Source organism: Trachurus trachurus (genome assembly GCF_905171665.1).
Source record: "Trachurus trachurus genome assembly, chromosome: 18".
NCBI lineage: Eukaryota > Metazoa > Chordata > Actinopteri > Carangiformes > Carangidae > Trachurus > Trachurus trachurus.
The window spans coordinates 12755215-12775184 of NC_139909.1; the positions used below are offsets into that span (position 1 = coordinate 12755215).

The window sequence follows — 19970 nt, forward strand, 5'->3', positions numbered from 1 at the left end:
ATGAGCACATCCTGATTTTGTGCTCACACTCTGAGTGTCGACACCGGATCCATGCTGTGAGACGCCAAAGGGCCTAATGTGAAAAGTAGTTTCTTGTGATTCGAGGTTGAAACTGTCAAATCCTCTCTAGAGTAACTTCTGAAATCACTTGTACGACATCATCCACGGTCTCCAAGCTGCAAAGAGTCAGAAACTACAGACTCCCAATGATTACAGTACGTAGCTTCACTGCAATAAAAGTATCCATAAAGAGGTTTTAAAGGGATGGTTCACCCAAAATTCAAATTTCACTCATTATCTACTCACCCTCATGTCGACTAAGGGCTGGGAGAAGTTTCAGAGTCCTCCGTGCCTTCTCTGAGTTAAGGGGGGTCCGTGCAGCAGTATTTGTCCATATAATGGTTGTGAATGGGGCTCACTTTTCTTCGTCCAAAAAGACACACCAAAAAACATCCAAATACCTCCATAGTGCTCGTCTGTAATGTCCCTCTTGTATTGAAGCCCCGACATGAGAAATTGTTCCGAAAAAAAATAAATAAGTCTATATTTCAAAGCAGTACTAAAGAACTTTCAGTTTTGGTTGAGTTTGGCGGCGCCAGTGGCCCAAAGCGGTAGTGTTTTGCCTGAAGGAAGACTCCATTCCCCATGAGCACTAGCACGTAGTGCCGTAAACATCCTGATCTCCCGGTGCATGGAAATTAACAGAAGACATCCAAACTAAGTTTCTGTTACCAGCGGATCATTTCTCAGTAAACACACATGCACAATCCGACGGAAAGGTGCCGCATTGCTGCTCCCTCCTCATCGTGACTCGTGAAAGTGAAAGTGAAACTTAAGTGAGAGCCGGGTTCCTACCATGCTCCTCAAAGCTGCTTAGTGCCAGTGAAGGCGATACAGACCATAATGATACATTCAACCTGTTGTAAGTCGATGTACCATCACAGAAGGTATGAAAATATTATATGAAGGTTGAAAAGTTCCTTAGTGTTGGTTTAAGCTTGTTTGTAGCGGAAGCTCCCAGTGTCTCAGTTCACTGCTCTTCCTGTGTCTGCGGAACAATTTCTCATGTCAGGGCTTCAATACAAGAGGGACATTACAGACGAGCAGTATGGAGGTATTTGGATGTTTTTTTGGTGTGTCTTTTTGGACGAAGAAAAGTGAGCACCATTCACAACCATTATATGGACAAATACTGCTGCACGGACCCCCCCCGTAACTCAGAGAAGGCACGGAGGACTCTGAAACTTCTCACAGCCTTTAGTCGACATGAGGGTGAGTAGATAATGAGTGAAATTTGAATTTTGGGTGAACTATCCCTTTAATGCTGTTCTGATACCTGCACAACACGACCCAGAACAATGCTCCAGGTGAGGCCGTCTGGCTGGAGCCTGCAGAGCGACGTGGCCCAGCTACAGTCAGCCTCTCGGGGAGGGAGTGTCCTCAGTCGGCCTGAGCTCCGTGAGCAGCGGTCTGGAGCGATCCTCCAGCCTCAGATGTCCATAAATCAGACGCTGACGTACGGGGAGATTTACAGTGAAGCCGCAGAGTCGACGCACAGACTCACACAGCAGGCGTAAGAAGATTGATATATGTGAAGAAGTAGGTCTGGCTCTCTGATGCCTGGATTTCTGACTCACTTCACACAATATAAACACAAAGACAAATGCAAAAGAGCGAGAGAAGGGGGAAAAAAAGATGGAAACTGTCTCCTCCACTTTCCATTGTTTTCTTTCCTGCCCCTCGCCCCAGATTTACATGGAGACTAAACACACCGAGGGTTAAGAAAGTGGGAATCGTGTGGTTTTCCTGTCATAATTCAGCACAGGTCTTGCCACACACACACACACACACATGGAAATGCCTGCAGAATTTATGCATATACACACACACACATCTCGACATGCAATGCGAGTGGCCTGCACATGCATGCACACGTTAAAACACACATACTTGCACACACACGCACACACGACTCAGATGTTATCCATGCTTTCCGGAGTACAGAGTGATTAGTGTCTCTTCAGCTACTGATTAACAAGCTGCTCTACCATTTCCCCGACTCCACACACACACACACACAACTTTAACTTTTACAGTCAAGTCTGTTTTACAGCCCTACAAAAACAACACATTCTATTCTTAGACCCTAAATTCGGACAAGGAAATGAACTTTAACACTTAAACAGGGAAATGTGATGCAAATTTTCCTCAAATATCAAAGTGGAAAATGAGGTAAAAGGATTGCTCTTAATTTTTCTCCTGCAAACAAATCCCATGAACAGGCCGTTGGACCTACTGCAGACGTTTGTGTTAAAGCTCCATACGGTATAAAGGTAGATGTTTATATTAAAGCTCCATATGGTATAAAGGTAGATGTTTATATTAAAGCTCCATATGGTATAAAGGTAGATGTCCATGTGTAGTGTGATTATAAAGCAGCTGTAGGTTCTATATTAATACTGTGAAAGTATCAAAGCCTCAGTCCACAGAGAAATGCACACAGCCTGTATTCAGAAACTGAGCCGAAACAGCCATCAGGACTTCCTGTCACTTTGTGATGTCACAACTAAGCAGCCACCCACCAACACCTGGACCCACCATCCAACACTTGTTGCACAATTTGGTTTCTCTGAGTGTTTTATTCTGAAATCTGCTACATTTTCATTGGATCACTCAGAAAATAAGCCAACCAATCAGAAGAGCGGATCAGAGCATCCTCTGCTCTGATTGGCTGACACCAACCTCCAGAAAGAAGCTTGTTCTTTAAACTAATATATCTTCTCACCAGTGAAGAGGAGAATATAGAGCTTTAAAAACATAGTTTCATTGTTAAAGGGTTCAATAATGTGCTGGCACAGCTGGATACTGTATTTTTTCTTTCTTTTTTTTTTTACTAAACATTATTAAATAAAGGATCAGCAGTGTGTTTACAGAAGCAAGATGGATGCAACAGCTCAGCTCATTGATAAATTTTTTTTGAAAATCGACCGAGCTCTGTGGTTCATTTGGTCTTTATAGTGGGATTTCTTCACGATACAACAGCAGCTATCAGCAAAGACAGCTTTATTATCAGTAAACCCTCAGACTCCTCTCGCGGGTCAGCGTGCCAGAATTCACAACGGTCCTCGCTCTGTCAAACTGCCACATGGCAACGAGCATCGCCCGCGTGAATCCTAGAGACAAAACTCACAACAACGAATCAGCCTCTTCTCTATGTGGTGAGAAAAATCCCTCTGAGAGTTTGATGAGCCGAAACAACAATAATAATAATGATAAAGATTTGGCTCCCACATTCAGGAGGTTTAACAGTCGAGAACAGAACATCCTTCGCTTATTAAAGACCAATCACAGGCACAATTACCTCTAATTGTCCTCAATGTGCTAACGTGGCCGTACATGTGAATAAACACATGCTGTAGTGAAATGTAACATATGACGTAATAAGAGTGATGCTGACATTAGTATTATCACATATAATAATCCTATATGAAGATGTATATTACTTTTTATATGTTGTGATCATGTATTTTATATTGACATCGATATATTGATTATTTGTTACATGCAAATTTATTAAAACCATACATGTTATACATATTAAAATACTCTAACTTATGTATGCTAATATAGGTTTTTCGTATTAATTTCAAATATCTATGAAAAACCTATATCCTCTCATTCTGGTCAATTGGCCTAAGATTTCTGGACCCTACTCTATACAAAATCTATATAGGCTTTGGGATGAATATACAATATATTCATATTTAACCTGCACTATGTCTTCAATATAAGTGGAGGATTGTTCCAGTTTATATTTAAAATACATATTTTCTGCATTTATATTGTCATATATAGAAATTCCTATCACATTTTGTTATGTATACTGTATGTATACAGGTACATGGGTAGATACACTACTTTTCTTTTTACCTCTTCTCATGAAATGATTGTGACAATGTGATTTATTCTTGATAGAGGAAGTGTAATGATTACTGATGTGTATAAATAGGAATAAAAGAGGAATGTGTCTAAAAAAAACAAAAGCAACAGTGTACATAGGCTACATATTGTTCTGTTTTATATTTCCTTATTCAACTCCTACATTGTCTATCTTGTTGATGTTTCTGACTGTTTTTATTTACTGTGTCCTGAAAGGTGCTTAGCTATACTGTATAAATCTTATATAATATATATTTTTTTTTTTTTTGTATACAATCTTATAATTGTATATGGTAAGGTATCAGTCTCACTTTCAACTTGCGTGAGGATTAAATGCAGCGCAGGCAGCTCAGACTCAGAGGGTCACAGCTCATCTGAAGCTCAGCTGATACATCACTATCAGCTCATCACACATATGCTCATATCACATGTCTTTTTTTTTAGCCAAGTGCAGAAATGCCACAGATATATTTTATTTAGCACAAACAATATCATATAAAAAAAACAACAACATGAACAATCAACATTACTGGGATGTGCAAAGGGGAAGTATGAAACCCAGGAGGGCTTATATGAAAAATATAATTTCAGGTGATTGAGAAACCGTTTCATATCTTGTCCATCAGTGCTGCTCACACACGCTCAACTCATATCCTCACCGCAGTAACTATACATAACCACTTGTGGACATATTGTACCATCAATATTAAGTCATTTCAACTCTCACATAATCATCCAAATTTGCACTAGAACAGAGTTACTTCATCTAATCATCATTGCCGCCGTCCACACATGATTATTAATGTGACGCTGCAGAAGAAGACAGAGCTCACAATAAAACATGATAATAAATGACTCAATGAGCGCCAACTCTGACTGAATGTGTTGCAATGACGTCCTGTGATGTATGTGTGTGTGTGTGTGTGTGTGTGTGTGTGTGTGTGTGTGTGTGTGTGTGTGTGTGTGTGTGTGTGTGTGTGTGTGTGTGTGTGAGAAGAACATTAACCGTTTTAACACAGATGTGAGTTTTTCTCTGGTCTCTGCAGCTGGACGTACCCACTGTGCAGCTGGTTATGTAACTCCGAGCACGACTGATGGGAGATTAGAGTCTGTTTATGAGGACACCCTGAAGGCACCCTGGCACTGGCTCGCTAACCACTGCTGCAGCTACACACACACACACACACACACATGCAAACACATACACACACATGGATGACCACACACACACCAGCTGCACAGAAAAACCTTGAAGGCATCTCCAGAGAAACAGTGGAGAGAGACGATTCATACAAATGTTAAATATTAAAACACATTTACTGGGTTTTCCATCTGCCAGCGGTTGAGTTATGTTAATCTGGGCCGAGGTCGACGTGACCCAGCGTGAATCCAACCAATCAGATGATCACAGTGACGTTCAGGAAATCACAGCATTGATCGTTAATAGAGCAGCGCTGAGGAAATTAATCAGTCGGTGTATGTAGCTACCACCCACAAGGTTCAAGCCATATCTTATCTCAGTGAAACTGCACCACTGCTCGTTTACAGCCATCGTCTCAATCACAGACTTATCTCTGGTGAAAACATTAAAGTCCCGTCACCCCTCACTGACATTCATTCAATCATTAATTCATTAGGTCATTTAAAGATGAATCCACCAGACAGTGAAGTTTAATCATCTATGATTCTCTTTCAACAACTACATTTCCCATGAGTCCTTGCCACTATACAAACTGCCAAAGCTTTATGGGAATACTATACATCCAACAATAATGGATCTTGTCAATGGTGGCCTCGTGTTCCTGTTAGCTCACCAGTTATGTATTAAAGGGGACATATTATGGAAATGTCACTTTTTGACGGCTCTTTAACATATATTTGGGTGTTTGTCTTGCCTTCTGGCCCCCAAAATGTGAGCATTGACCAAAAAATGTGCAGGCTCCCTAGGTTGAAATTTTGCATAATACCACCCCTACCTGGGACCGGTAGAAGGGGTGGGGCAAGCAGTGGTTCATTTGCATTTAAAGGGACAGGCACTGAAACCAGCCGTTAGGAACAGGGCTGGTTTGAGAGTATGAAAAGAGCTGTGATGTTTGATCCTTGGGGTAATTTGACCAAAGCATGTCACAGATATGTCTTTAAGACACCTGGGAACTATTTTAATTTGTAGTAAGGGGGCATAATATGTCTCCTTTAATCCACAACTGAATGTAGTCGCCAACAAATGCACCTTTTTCTAGAAAACTACATTACCAAGCTGCTTCGGGAAGCTGCTAACCCTTTTAAAAACATTGAAACTATAGCCTATATCTATAACCCACCTTTGAAGAATTACAGCTTCGGGACAGACAAAACAGAAACATCAGCTCAAGTGGTCCCACTTCTCAAAATCTCAAAAAATTTCCCAACTCCATAACAATCTGGAGACCAAATATGTGTTTTCATGTTGGTACTGGATATTGGTTGCCATGAAAGTAATGGTTGAGCCACAATCAGACTGAGATAGGGAATGGGTAAACAACATGTGGTGCAGTGACACCAAGATAAAAGATAAAAGATTCCAGGTGTTGGCCAATCACAGCAACAGGCCTTAAGGTGAGAGGTTAATTAATTCCACTGTTTAATTTACATCCTTTGACCCAAATTGGATTATTTTGTGAATTGACCCACTTGCAACACCTCAACTTGGAGACCTGGTCAAAAAAGTTGGAGGCAAAACTGCACCGAAGCAGACAAATGATCCACAAAAGGAACAGCGGAAACAAATCACTTAACAACAAACTGAACTCTTAAAAACCACCATCTTCACCTTACCAAGTGTCAAAACAGGAAAAACAGACAAAAACATCCCCTATCATCTCTGTGAGGGCACCAACAACAAACACAAATCATGGGATCTGAGTTAGTGATTGCACAATGTGAGAAAGATCATTTACACAGACAGGGCTGTGCATGGACAGAAAGGGTAGCGAGAAGCCAACGTTGGAAATACTGAGCACCAACGATGAGTTAGAGGTTTTAAAAATACATCAATTAGGATTTTCCAAAGCCTTTGGCGACACAACAACACAACCCTGTCTCAGCGCTCAGATTTATGGATAGGTAGTACAGTATTGCTGCTGAACTTTTTTTAGCGTCTTACCTTCGCAAGACCGGCTTTCATTGTGCTCAGGTAGAGAGGTAGAGGTAGAGGTAGAGAGTCCTTGTGTGTTTCCCACCTGGTCGACTCTTTAAGAGACTGAAGAACAGCAGAAATGGACGGGACTCTCCAGTGGGTGTATCTGAGAAGAAGAAACCCGAGAAGAAGCGGAGGTGACACTGGAGAGGATCTGGAGGTTGTTGGTGGGAGCCTGAGGTCAGAGGATCCCTCTGTTAACTCCCACTCTCAAGTTTCCTCTCAGTTTTCACCAGTGACGACCCAACGACCCACCCACGCCCCTCCCCCGTATCACACCATCACCCCTCTAAATCTCTACTGTTTCCACCTCACTCTCTCTATACTATGCAGCTTCATCTTCCCCCATCCCATCCCATCATGTGACATATGGTGCTCATTACTACGCACAGCATCCAAGACGTTGGGCAACATCCTTAGCAGTAGCAGCAGCAGCAGCAGCAGCAGAAGAGGAAGAGATCATCCCATTCCTGAAAAAGATCCTTTTTTTTTTTTTTTTTAAACGTCACACTGCGTTCTGCGACTTCGCCAGAGATAAATAAAGGCCATAAAATGAAGAGACGTTTCACTCCTGAGGCAGTTTGTGACGCAAGATTCACACTTTGTGCATAAATCACAGAGCAGCAAAGTGATAGAAAGAGATGGAAACAAGAAGAGGAGAAGAATTTCTTTCAAATTACTCATTTTTTGGGGATATGTCTATTTTTGCACTGTGTCTACTCAGTTTAACTGTTCAGCATTTCTTATCTACATAAATAAGAGTATGACAGTCAGTGAAAGATGATAATTCACGCTAAAGACAATTAATCACAGTTGAAAACAATGGAACAACACTTGTGTGATCAAATTCATACCTGTTCTTCCAAACTTCAAACCTCATGTATGAAGATTTTTCATTTGCAGCTTTTGCTTAAGTGTGTCTTTTTTTAGTATGTGACAGGAAACGTAGCGAGATGGTTGTCATGTTGGCTCCTCCTCCTTTTTCTCTTAACGTTAATCTCGTTCAGTCAGGAAAGACTTGACGGTTCACTGACGACAGTGACTGGTGATGCCATGATTGGATAAGATGAACCAGGAGGAGGTCGCCTTGTGAATTTTGAGAAGGCTTTATGCACAGCTCCACTACTTCCTCAACTTAAACAGGCTCCTTTATTTCCTGTCTTACATTATTGGACAAACTGATTAGAGCTGTGCATAAAGCCTATTGATTGAGGTTGAAAGTGGTTGATGGTGTTTTGAGTCTCTGAGCAAAACCATCACATCCTCGAAGGCCTTTTATTTCCTTTCAGCTTTTAGCCACACTGCATGATCTTCCTCAGCTTAATGGTTATGAAACTTACATTTTTCCTTAATAACTTAATTTTGACTTGAGATGAGGCTCTTTTGTTTTGATTGTTTCATTTTAACAGCCCCCCTTCCTTCTTTCTGTCTTGTCAAACAGAGTTCAGGACAATTTCTGACGAGGAAAATAGTTCCAGTAAAAACAGACCTCGACTGTTTTGGTACGTTATTAATTTTTGGAAACTTAACTATCAATAAGTCTGTAATTCAGCAGCCTCAGAAAAGCAGAGGGGCAACAAAAACAACTTCACCACTCATGTCGACACCAGATTTAAAAGCTCATTTACTCCATGTTTTCCTGGTGGAGGACAGAATCATTCACAAAGGCTTCTAAATCGGTTTTCAGACTCGAAGCAGGAACCACACCTCGACTGACACCTGGAAAATCGAGCATCATTCAACTTTCAAGCTCGTACTCGACACTTCATAATCTCAACAACAGGATGAAAACCGACACCGACAGTTACTGAGATCAGCTCCGCCGCCGCTGCTCCGACCCCGACGACTTTATCAGAACTTTAAGGGGATTTGGCCATTTTCTTGCCGACTGTGCTTCACAAATCAAAAAGACAAGCGAGAAATGTGATTGAGCCGTACAAGCTGCACGTACCCATGACAGAGGGATCAGTGGAGAGAGAGAGAGAGAGAGAGAGAGAGAGAGAGAGAGAGATGTGGTAACAGTAGAGAAAAGAAAGAGAGAGCAAGAAAGGTTCTGCCGAGAGCGAAACAAGAGATGACAGATGGGCAGATGCAGAAATAATGGTTTGAGAGAAAAGTGATGCAGCTGTCTGGTAATGTCTGAGAGGAAGGAACCATAGAGAGAGAGAGAGGGAGAGAGGGAGAGAGGAGATTGAGAGAGAGAGGGAAAGCTAAATGTGAGCTATTAACTTTAAGATTTAGCTGGACCCGGTTTCGTCGGCCGTGGCCAAGTGATGCTCCGCAGCAGATGGCAGAGGCTCTCAATCTTCATTCCTAATGAAATGACCACGTTGTTGCACTTGCAGGCGGTCGGTTACACAAGCGCATACTTCACACATCTGCAAAACTTTCGCCAAATTAGAGTAAAAAGAGATCCATCCAAAAAACTCACATCTGGCAGCTTCCAGATCTGCGGTTTTTTATTTTAATTTTTGCATTTTTTCTGGTTTTGTAGTTTTTTTTTTTCATTATTTCTGCAGATAATTGACAAAACAGAAGCAAATGACTCGAGGCCCGTTCCAGCATCTGAACATTTTCCTTTACTGGTGGTGGTTGTTACATAACTGACTCAATGTAATGTACAGGTGTGGGGATTATCTTCTGAGGTGTGTGGTTTGGCAAAAGCATACATTTAATGTCTCAATCCAAGACCAAGGAAAAGTCCTCCTACTGATACAGTCCCATAGTTACTGTGTTAGACCAAGAACTAGTCCAGAGTAACCCTAGCCCTAAACCTTCCCACAAACCGAGCCGTGTTATGGTTTCTGCAGGCCTGACTGTGTCACACTGCTCTGATGTCAAGGATGACGTAAACAGGCAGTACAATACCCTTAAGGCTACGACTATACAGTACGTTGTCATCCAAAGAAGAGACAAAGGAGAAGAGTGGGGACCTGATCAGTTTTTGCAAAGAGAGTTTGACACAAGTTGGTGATGATCGGACAGTCATAACTTTATCCCAGGTCGTCAATTGCCTTTTACCTTTCTGTCTTTGAACCTCTCTCGCAGTTCAAAACCAAAACTATCACCAGATTTCCCTTGGGTGAGTCTTTAGGGAGTCTTGGTTCAGATAAATCAAGTCTCACTAAAGTCCAATTAAAGTTACCATCCCAGGCGGCTGGATTTAGGATTTTTTTTTTCATATTGCACAACTGATAAGCACCCACCCCCTCCGTCCAATCAGGAATCACCAAAACCGTTAAATAGACTATTGCTAAGTAAAACAGACTGTTGCTATAGGGACGCCGCTCTGATCGGAGTAGCACAGAACTATGCAGGATACTTATCTTATCTTTAATTTTTACCATCATTAAACGGCTTAGGACTAATTGTGATGTTAGATAAATGACTTGTGGGAGAGTGGAGGCTCTCTGCCTTACACACCGCTGCTGAAAACCAAACCTGCGATCAGAGCCTCGGACCTGGTGTCTCTGTAGCACCGCGAGTGCACGACACAAACGCCGCCGAGACTTATTTGGACACATTTTGGCCCCTGCTCCTTACACAGATGACCACATTTCGTCATTAACAATATGTCAAGGTAGTACTTATGTCATCGATTACTGTCTAATACTTACCAGATATACTCAGATTTTTATAATTTTGCCAAAAATGTGCCGCCTGTGATGGTAACTTTAAGTCAAGGGACTTGATTCCAGGTAAAGTCAGAAGCAAATTTCATGTACTTCGGCAACACTTTGAGGTTTTGGGATCCAGAAATCAAGGACTCAGATACAGTAAGTGTCAGCTCAAGACGAGACAAGTTTCAAATCCACATTTCTGTGTCTTAGTTGTGACATTTGTTCCTTCCTTCAACCAAAACCAAAAGAGTTTCCCAATGTGCAACAAGCAGAAGATGCGCTTCACCACTTACTCACTCGTAATTGTGGTTTAACTTAAATCGAAACCTGTAGCAGAAGCAGTAGGTCAAAGGAAAATGGGTCAACTGTGCACCACAACCGAAAATATGACGATAACACATTTTCTGCTTTGCTGAACGCCACGGTTTGGCGATAATCTTGAGGATGGTGTGATGCTCATCACTGATGCACAACCTGCCTGTGGGAAAACCTCCGTTCAGCCAACTTTCACTTTTAAAAAACAGTAGATCTTCTGAATCGCACCGCCATTGTCTACCGCTTTTCTATAGAGCGTAAAAGACAACAAAGCTAAATAGATAATGACTCCCCCACAACAACAACAACACCATCAACACACAGGTCCCATCCTGCTGAACTCAATGTTATTGAGTGAGTAAATAGCAGAAGCCTAAAGGACGTCTGACATTTTGGATTTACAAGAAAAACAAACAAACGTTTCAATAAAACACAAGTCTAAAGTTTCCAATCTTAAAACACAGGTAACACAACAGTAATTGAGTTTGACCTACCAGTTGTTGCCGTACATTAACACCCCGTGGTGTTACATCCTCCCTCCTGCAAAGCTCAGACACTTCACACTTTTCTGTTTTAGGTTTCACACTCAACACAAGAGGAAACAAAAATACCAACAACCACTGGTGTGAACCTATGACCCTCCTCATCTCAGTGCTTTCAAGTAGTTAGTTAGTGCCTGCAGCTGTAAAAGGAAACACCAACATTATCACCTCATTAAACTCTAGCTGTTACCATGGAGCTGAATTCCCCGTTAATTTTCACTAGCTAGTAGCCTAGCTAGCACAGCCAGTACAGCTCTCTAGCTAATAACTGCTACCTGTTGCTAGGTGACTGATGGGAGTGAACCAAAACATTAAAGCTGCTGCTCATAAATACCTCATTATCTGACATTCCTATTGGCTCATTGGGTTCTGTTTCGGCCAATCAGAGAGTCAGGTAAAGAGGCTTGTCTTGTCTCAGAGTGAGGAGAAGTTGGTCCAGTTGCGTTTAGCGCAAAACTCCCATAAAACCTGCTCCAGAGAACGAGCGAATCTCATGAAAGAGATAAAGACAGAAATTTTAAAACACTTACAGAACAACCCAAACAGATAAATACAGTTTTCTGAGGTAAAATCTTCCTAATTACAGTTTACAGTTTTTATCCGTCAAAAAGAAGCAGCCAACAAAAGGTAGGCTACATTTTGTTTTGGGGGGATATTTATAGGCTATAAACCCCTGTTAAGTTTAATTTTGTTAAGTCTATTGTTGTTCATGACTAATTAAAGTGAGAAGGTTATCAGGGAAAAACAGGTAGGCCTACAGATTGCGAGACTCAATGAAACCAAAACAAGCTGAAAGACGCTAAACTGTTAACTAAAACTAGCAAAAATGCAGAACAGAGCCAGAGTTTTTTTTTTAAATACATCTGCTTTTAGTCATTTAATCCTTTGTTTTCTTTTTTTTCATAGAAAATATTGATTAATGTAGCTTTGAAATCATTTTGACTCTTAAGTCTGCGTGGCTGCTCTCAGGTTTCCCCCACAATCACAGCGGGCTTCTGCTCCATTAATAATGTTCATTTACACTGGGTCACCTCACATCACAGTGAAGTTCAACAGGCCACGAGGTGAAGCATCAGCTGTTCGGCATCATTCTTCACACTAAGTATGAGTTATGTGTCTGTGGACAATATCAGCTGAAATAATGAATAAAACGCTGAGAAGAAAAATGGTAAAGAAACAATAAAGGGACAATGCAGCACCACAGGGTTGGACTTTCATCACTGAGCACCTGGAACTACATAATCAGGATAAATCGCTCTCTGCTCCAACCAATGCAACAGGATCAAAGCTGAAATTTTCCAGTGCTGATATAAAGATGTTTCTCATTAAAAATATCTCATATAATTAACCCAAAGTGTTGCACAGGATTAGCAGATTAAGTTCCTACACCATAGTTTCAGATTGCCTCTACATAGTTAAGTTAAGGTGTACAGAAATCAAACTCTTGCCGCCTCTTTCTGTCTTGGTTTTTATAAACAGGAATAAATCTAGTTACAAAAAGGGAGGGAAACCATCTTTGCCCACAGCTGCACTCCTTCTCATTCTTATGTGTTTATATTTTTGAATATATTTTCCTGAGTTTTGGTTAGACAGATAGGCATCCGGCCAGGGGGAACAACTGATTGGCTTTTTTTTTGGTTTTCTTGGGTTTCTGCCATCCATCGGAGGACGATTATTTTTAACCACAGCTATGAAACTGACAGAGGTGGAGCCCCTCAATCTGAAATCCACAGGGGAGCATTTACAATATCCACAAGCCAAGTACGACGTGATCTGACTTTGATGATGAACGATGTCTGATGGGTGTTGACTGTTTATTCACAGGAATAACATACTGGGAAACGAATCCAGATGAGTTTAAAGCAAGAAAAGCATGGATGTAACATGGAACTATGGAGCTGCTTCTTATTCCTACATGTTAAAGTGACAAATTTCAATTACAAGTTGAAAGAAAACGCATTTGCTTGTACTTAAAGTCTAAATATTTTACAGTATAAACATATTTAAGCAGAAAAAACATCATAATTCTCCATAATATCTCTTGCTTTGACAGCAATATGATTTACAGCCTGTCAGCAAATAGCCTACCACATAAAGTAAGAGAAATAGAGATGTTGTGTTTTCATGGCAACAAGAAGCACTACACAAAAACACACGAGTGCAAAAACAGAAACACGCACGCATGCATGCACGCATATGCACGCACACACAGGACCTACAGTACTGTAAGTGTTAACTTTACTCACCACATAGTAGAAATGCATGTCTGCTCGCACAGGTTGATCTCCTACGTGCACAGCTGGAGGCGTGGATGTGAGCGGCGTCGGTCCATCCAGCAGGAGCATGAGTGAGTGAGGAGTCCGTAAGTGTGTGTGATTGTGTGTGTGTGTGTGTGTGTGCACGTGGCCTGACAGGTACTCCAAATAGCCCTGATGTTTACAAAAAGCCTCAGTGTTCGTCCTCTTCTCCTCTGACTCTTTCTCCTCCCTCTGTTGCTTGATCTCCCTCTCTAATGATACTGCTTCTTCTCTCTTCTCTCCTCCTCCTCCCTCGTCTTCCTCTTCTCCTCTGCTGTACTTGACGTTACTCCTCCCTCCCTCCCCCACTCTCTCTCTCTCTCCCTCCTCCCCACATGACTTCAGTCCCTTGTCCCTCCCTTTTTCTGTTTTGGTTCCACTTCCTCTCATTTTTTCCTCTTTCCATCCAGACTAATTTAATCTTTTCTTTTTCTTTTTTTTGTTTTTACCATCCTTTGCTCTGCAAAATTGATCCCTTCTCTTTTTTTTCCTTCATCAGTGTCATATAGTGTGTTTTAATTTGAAAAGCACCTTCAACAGGAGGAGAAGCCAAATTCTCATCTGACTGAGTCTTTCTGTCTTTCTGTTGAAAGCAGATTGCTGTCAGTTCTTCCTGTGTTAGCCACAGCCACCCTGCAAGTCTGTGTGTGCGTGTCTGTTATGTGTGTGTCATAGATAACATGTCGTGCACTCTACTGTCAGAAACAGGAAGAGTGGCGCTTGGTAGTTTGGCCCTGATGATAGAAAAAGAAAGAATGTGTGCGTGTATGTAGACAGCTTGTGTGTACCTGCAAGCCTATGAAGAGAGAAATGTAATTAAACTCAAGCATTTTATTATGAAACTTGTCAGAGTAATCACTTTGCCACACACACACACACACAGCCTTGTATCGTGCGAACAGTTCATGACCTTTACTAATATCTATATATAAACAGGTTTAAGTCTGTTTACACCACATAATCTGTATAAGAGGACAAACACAGGCATTAAAATAATGTGTTCACATCATGTTATGGATTAATTTATATGTGCTTCCATTTAATCACAATAATATTTGATGCTTTATGTTTGAAATTCATCAAGATAATTGTTATAAAATCAGTTTTTCTATTATTTTTTTGTCCCAGAGAGTGTTCAGAATCAACATCATGTCTACTTCCTCTTTGATCTTTAAAGAGCAACTTACCGGCAGCTGAAGAGTTTGTTCCTGCTGACCTCTAGTGGTCTCGCCTCTCACTGCACTGCCCTGATGGTCAGGTGTACTCAAGGTTGTGGGTGTGGTTACAGGTGCAACAGACAGGGGCTTCACTTATCTGACACACCCAATCAACAGTAACAACCAGAGAGAGTCACTTTTCAATATCTATGTCCTCTGCAGGTAAGAAAACACATTGAATAAGATAATTATATTAAAGTTAACTAATAGAGAAGCTGTTCTCTCTGCTGTTTTCCTCTCAAACTCCTACTTAGCAAACTCATACCACTGTTGTCAAATTAAGTTGCGGAGAAGTAATGTAAATTACTCAAAGCTCAAAGGTTATTTTTAAAAATAAAAAAGTATAATGAATATATCACAAGAGGGTTTAGTTTTTTAAATATAAATATATCCTTTTTCCCATGTATATATCTCTCTATAAATATTAGTTATCTCAGGTCCTGTATAAAGAAATATTTTACCGTCATGTTGCACAGATACTGGACCTGTATAGACTAAAACATTCTTCTATATTTCAAACAAAAGCAATTTGAAGGGTGCAGTTAGTAATAGTAATAGTAATAGAGAAGATTTCATTTGATTGATCAGATATTTCACCCGTTATCATATTTGTGCATCTCACTAACTTCCACAGTGACGGTCGCAGTGACGTCTTTCGTCCAGTAGATGGCTCCAGAGCCCAACAAGAAAACAGTGAGAGGGCACAGAGCAGGAGCCACTTGAATGCTGTTTGTGTGTCTAAATAGGAAGGATGCAATTAACAGAGAGGATGTCATTATAGAGCTGGAACATGAAGCAGCCTCAATTGACCACCTGAACCCACACTCACACTCCAGTATTTCCACACAAACCACAATACTATACTTGTGAGGATCTGTGGGAGCTGTAATGAATTCAAAGTATCTAACAGAAACCTAGACTCTCTAAACTCTATCTCTGACTCTAAAACCACGTTTCTCTCACTTTAAAAAAAGAAGTAGAGATCAGATTTTTAAAAAATGTCCTTCCAAAATGAAAGTCCTCATATAGCTCAAAACCGCCAATGGTCCTCACAAAGACAGAAATACAAGAACACACACACTCGCACAAAGAGGAACGCCCCTGAGAAGAGAGGGACAGATAAGTAGGTGTGTTTGATTTGGAGTGAACATCGTCTCTGAGACGAGTGCAGCCAATTATGAAACATCCGTCTTCAGCTATAACAGAAGAGTGCACGTTCATAATGGATGGACTATCTGACTTCAGACCCACTCTGGGCTGGAAACCTGATCACTGACTTCTTCTTAATAAAAGCCACATGCTGCATTGATCTCAATTCACAGAGAAACATTTCACCTACATGTCCTCAGAAGGTGCTTTCTAAACTTATTTAGTCAAACTTTGACTTTCAACAAATCTTAAAGGGATAGTTCAACATTTTTGGCAAATTGGCCCATTGCCATAATCCCTATAGTCTTAGCAGTAGGTTCGCTACCTTTAATTGTCGATGCAAGCTATTTTTAAAACGGCGGAGCAGAGCCACGAGCTGCTCAGAGCTACGCTACGGAGGCTAATGGGATTTCTTGGTTTCCCTCATCAAACTCATCAAATACACAATCCAACAACTCCAAAACGCTCTGGTGGACAAGTTGTGACCTGCACATTCACCACGCTATGAGATAATAACCGAATGTTACCAGACAGAGTTGTTTTAGAGGCAAATGCAGAGACTGCTTGCTGAAAAACTGACCCAGATGGGAACGCTCATCAGCGGTTTGTCCACGAGAGTATTTTGGAGTTGGATTGTGTATTTGATGAGTTTGACGAGGGAAACCAAGAAATCCCATGAGCCTCCGTAGTGTAGCTCTGAGCAGGTCGCGGCTCTGCTCCGCCGTTCTAAAAACAGCTTGCACCGACAAATAAAGGTAACGAACCTACTGCTAAGACTAATTTGCCAAAATGTTGAACTACCCTTTAAAGGAGTATTTGGTGTTTTGTTTTTTTAATCAATAAACTAATGACATGACAATGAATCTGTATCAGGTTCTGTGAAAACTTATGTGGCCAAAAGTATTTGGACACCTTTGCTCCAGTCCTCCAAGGCACATGATTTGGGTTAGACCTCTTCATGAAAATTGCAAAGATGAAGAGATTATTTCCACGCCTAATCACAAAGATGGAAAACGCTTATTAGGGAAAGTTATGAAATACAGTGATGGGTAGAGCGGCTGAGATGCACAGTTCCCAGACCGTTTCTTGGTTTTCAAGGTACCCGAGTCAAAGGCAACTGGCCTTTTGGGTTCTTGGAGATGTTTCATCTCAACCAAAAGGTTTCTTTAGTTAGTTATCAACGCTGATAGGGGGTTCAAAGTATTTAACCTCTGGTTGGATTGTCACCTTGGAGGTCGTCCTGAAAGCCGTTGATCTTGTGACCGCTTAGGGTCATGTGTTGCAACATGAATGGGGGTTGAAGAACCTTGAAAGGGAGTTCAAGAATGTGTTATAGGTGGCTGACAGTTCAACAATGGTTGTTCCAGTAGGACATAGATGACCTCCGTTACTCCTTTCTCAAACCATCCGTCTTCTCTGTCCAAAACATCTGACAACAGCACTAAGGGTTAAATACCTTGGACTCGGCATCAGTGCTTAGAACTGAAGAAATCTTTCAGCGAAGAAGTGAAACACCTTCAAGAACTGAAAAGGAATCCAGGAATCCAGTTGCCTTCAGCTGAAACGCTTAAGACTTCAACGACCTGGATCACTGAGAACCTACAGACAAACACTGGTTGATGTTGATGTCAATAAACAATTTTACAGAAGGCTTATCTTTACCAGAGCGACCAATTTTTAAAGATTTTACCCTCTGAAGGAACTAGACTGTGTAAAGTGAGAAACTGGTGAGAAACAGCACAAACAAAAGATGGCAAAGCAAACATTCATTTTTTTAAGCAAGAAAAATAATTTATTTATAATGATATAATAATTTCATCACATTGGCATCGCAGAGCTGCGGAGGGAAGCGTTTCTGTGTGTGACGCCACCTCACAGCTACACATCACACCATTGGATGGGGCAGGGAAACGGAGGTTATTCAATACATACACGGAATATTCCTTTAAATATGTCTTTTTCAACGAGGAATAACAAAAATAGAATAATTCCAATAACTCTGTCTGTCTTTTCTTTCTCTGTGTCTCTCGCTAATTAATCATCTCTGTGTCTTTATACGCTGCCTGTACACAGCCCCCATGCAACACTGGGGTTTGAAAATTCGGCTCGAGGGCTTTGTTTTACTTTGCTGTGAGTGGCAGTTGGGCGGAGCTTACCTCCAGAAGACCTTAGTGCTTTAAGATGTGCTGCATATCGACTTTGTAGTACCCCTGAAATGCCCAAGCACGGTAAACCTCACCCCTCTGGCACTCCTTAAAAGAAGTAAGACGATCTTTGGCCCAAATCTGCAGCCACTATATCTCTCTCTCCCTCTTACTCTCCCCGTCACCTTTTCACCCTCTTTCATTCTCTCATAAAGCTGGAGCACACGACTGAGAAGTTAATAACCACAGCAACCCCGAGTTGCGTATTAAAAAGGAAATCTGGGAAATATACCACATTCAATTTTTAGGGGCAATTCACAAGAAAAGAACAAAGTTTGATGTGGTTTGGCTTGGAAATATCTGCTCACAGAAAGTCAGTGGATCTCAGTTTGATTTGAGTTTGTTTTACCCAAAGTGCCAAAAAGAAATCTGATTAAAAGAAACCAGAGAGCTTCATACTCTTCCATGGGTGCAGTCACACTTTGGATGAAGGAAGTGGTTCTCAACAATGTGAGGTCTGTGGATTAAAGTGACTAAGTCACTGAATTTGGAAATATATCAATATATATTTAAAACGTATATATTGTTTTTTAGTTCTTACCTCGGCATCATTACAAAGCTGTGCATCCAGGTAAGTTAGTTTTGGCTAATTGTTACAAACAAACTGGTAAGGCATGATGCAAACTAGTCCAACCTAATTTGGGACCCAAACCCAAGCCGACAGTCAAACTTGTTTGTTTACTTAATTTTATTGATCACTGATCATTACATCTCCAATATGAAGAGACACTTTCTCCACCAATACAAGCATAAACCTTTAAGCCCAATAAAGGCCCAAAACTGACTTGAAATCTGACTCTTTGTCACGATCTATCGGGTTTGTGTCGGGAACAGAAATCTTACTCGTACCATAAACATTTCCTTAAAACGTTTTGTTGAGATCTTCATTTCATTCGAAGACATTCTATTAATCCTATATAAGTATTTTCCAAGTGCTGGTTGAATTAGTGTGGAAGTCTTACCCCTTGTGGGGATGTTTGATTCGTTTACGCCAACAGCTCTATTCATTACACCTTACAAATGACTGTAAACACACTGGTCACACAAACGTAGCTTTGCTTCTCTTAACCAGATCAACTGTGATCTTTCTGTTGGCCAAGTCTCCAACTCCACTTTTTTTTTACCTTTTTCCACACGACTGACTTTTATTTGCGTCGCTTAGCAACAGGTTGCTATTTGGCCGCTCCGTATCTGCGGAGACTGACTGTAAAATTAAACCGAATTAATTAAGGAGTGATTGCGGTGCTCCAGCCTTTCTTGCTTTCCCACACCTTTTATCACTTAGCGGGTAGGAAACTGAGAGAGTGAGAGCGAGAGAGAGAGAGGGAAAAGCTTTTAACGTGATTACTCCTCTGAGTCACGGCAGCCGAGGAGAGGGAAGAGAGGAAGTGAAGGAGAAGATGATGGAATACATATAAACTTCGGCGTGGTAATCCCCACATTCAGCAAAATCAAACCTCCCCTCCGTAACCCCATTTCCCCTCCTTCCTCACTTCCCCACTCGTCTTCCTA

The 19970-nt window shown here is 41.2% G+C and overlaps 1 protein-coding gene across 1 annotated transcript in view; it reads right to left on the reverse strand.

The window, feature by feature from the left end:
- arhgap36 (Rho GTPase activating protein 36) overlaps nt 1–14072 on the reverse strand; it is a 64037-nt gene extending 49965 nt beyond the window's left edge. The window contains exon 1 of the mRNA XM_083993255.1: nt 13838–14072. Within this exon, the coding sequence (XP_083849381.1) occupies nt 13838–13936 (99 nt within the window). The 5' untranslated portion in view covers nt 13937–14072. The remainder of the gene's footprint in view (nt 1–13837) is intronic.
- Between the last annotated feature and the right edge of the window lie 5898 nt (nt 14073–19970).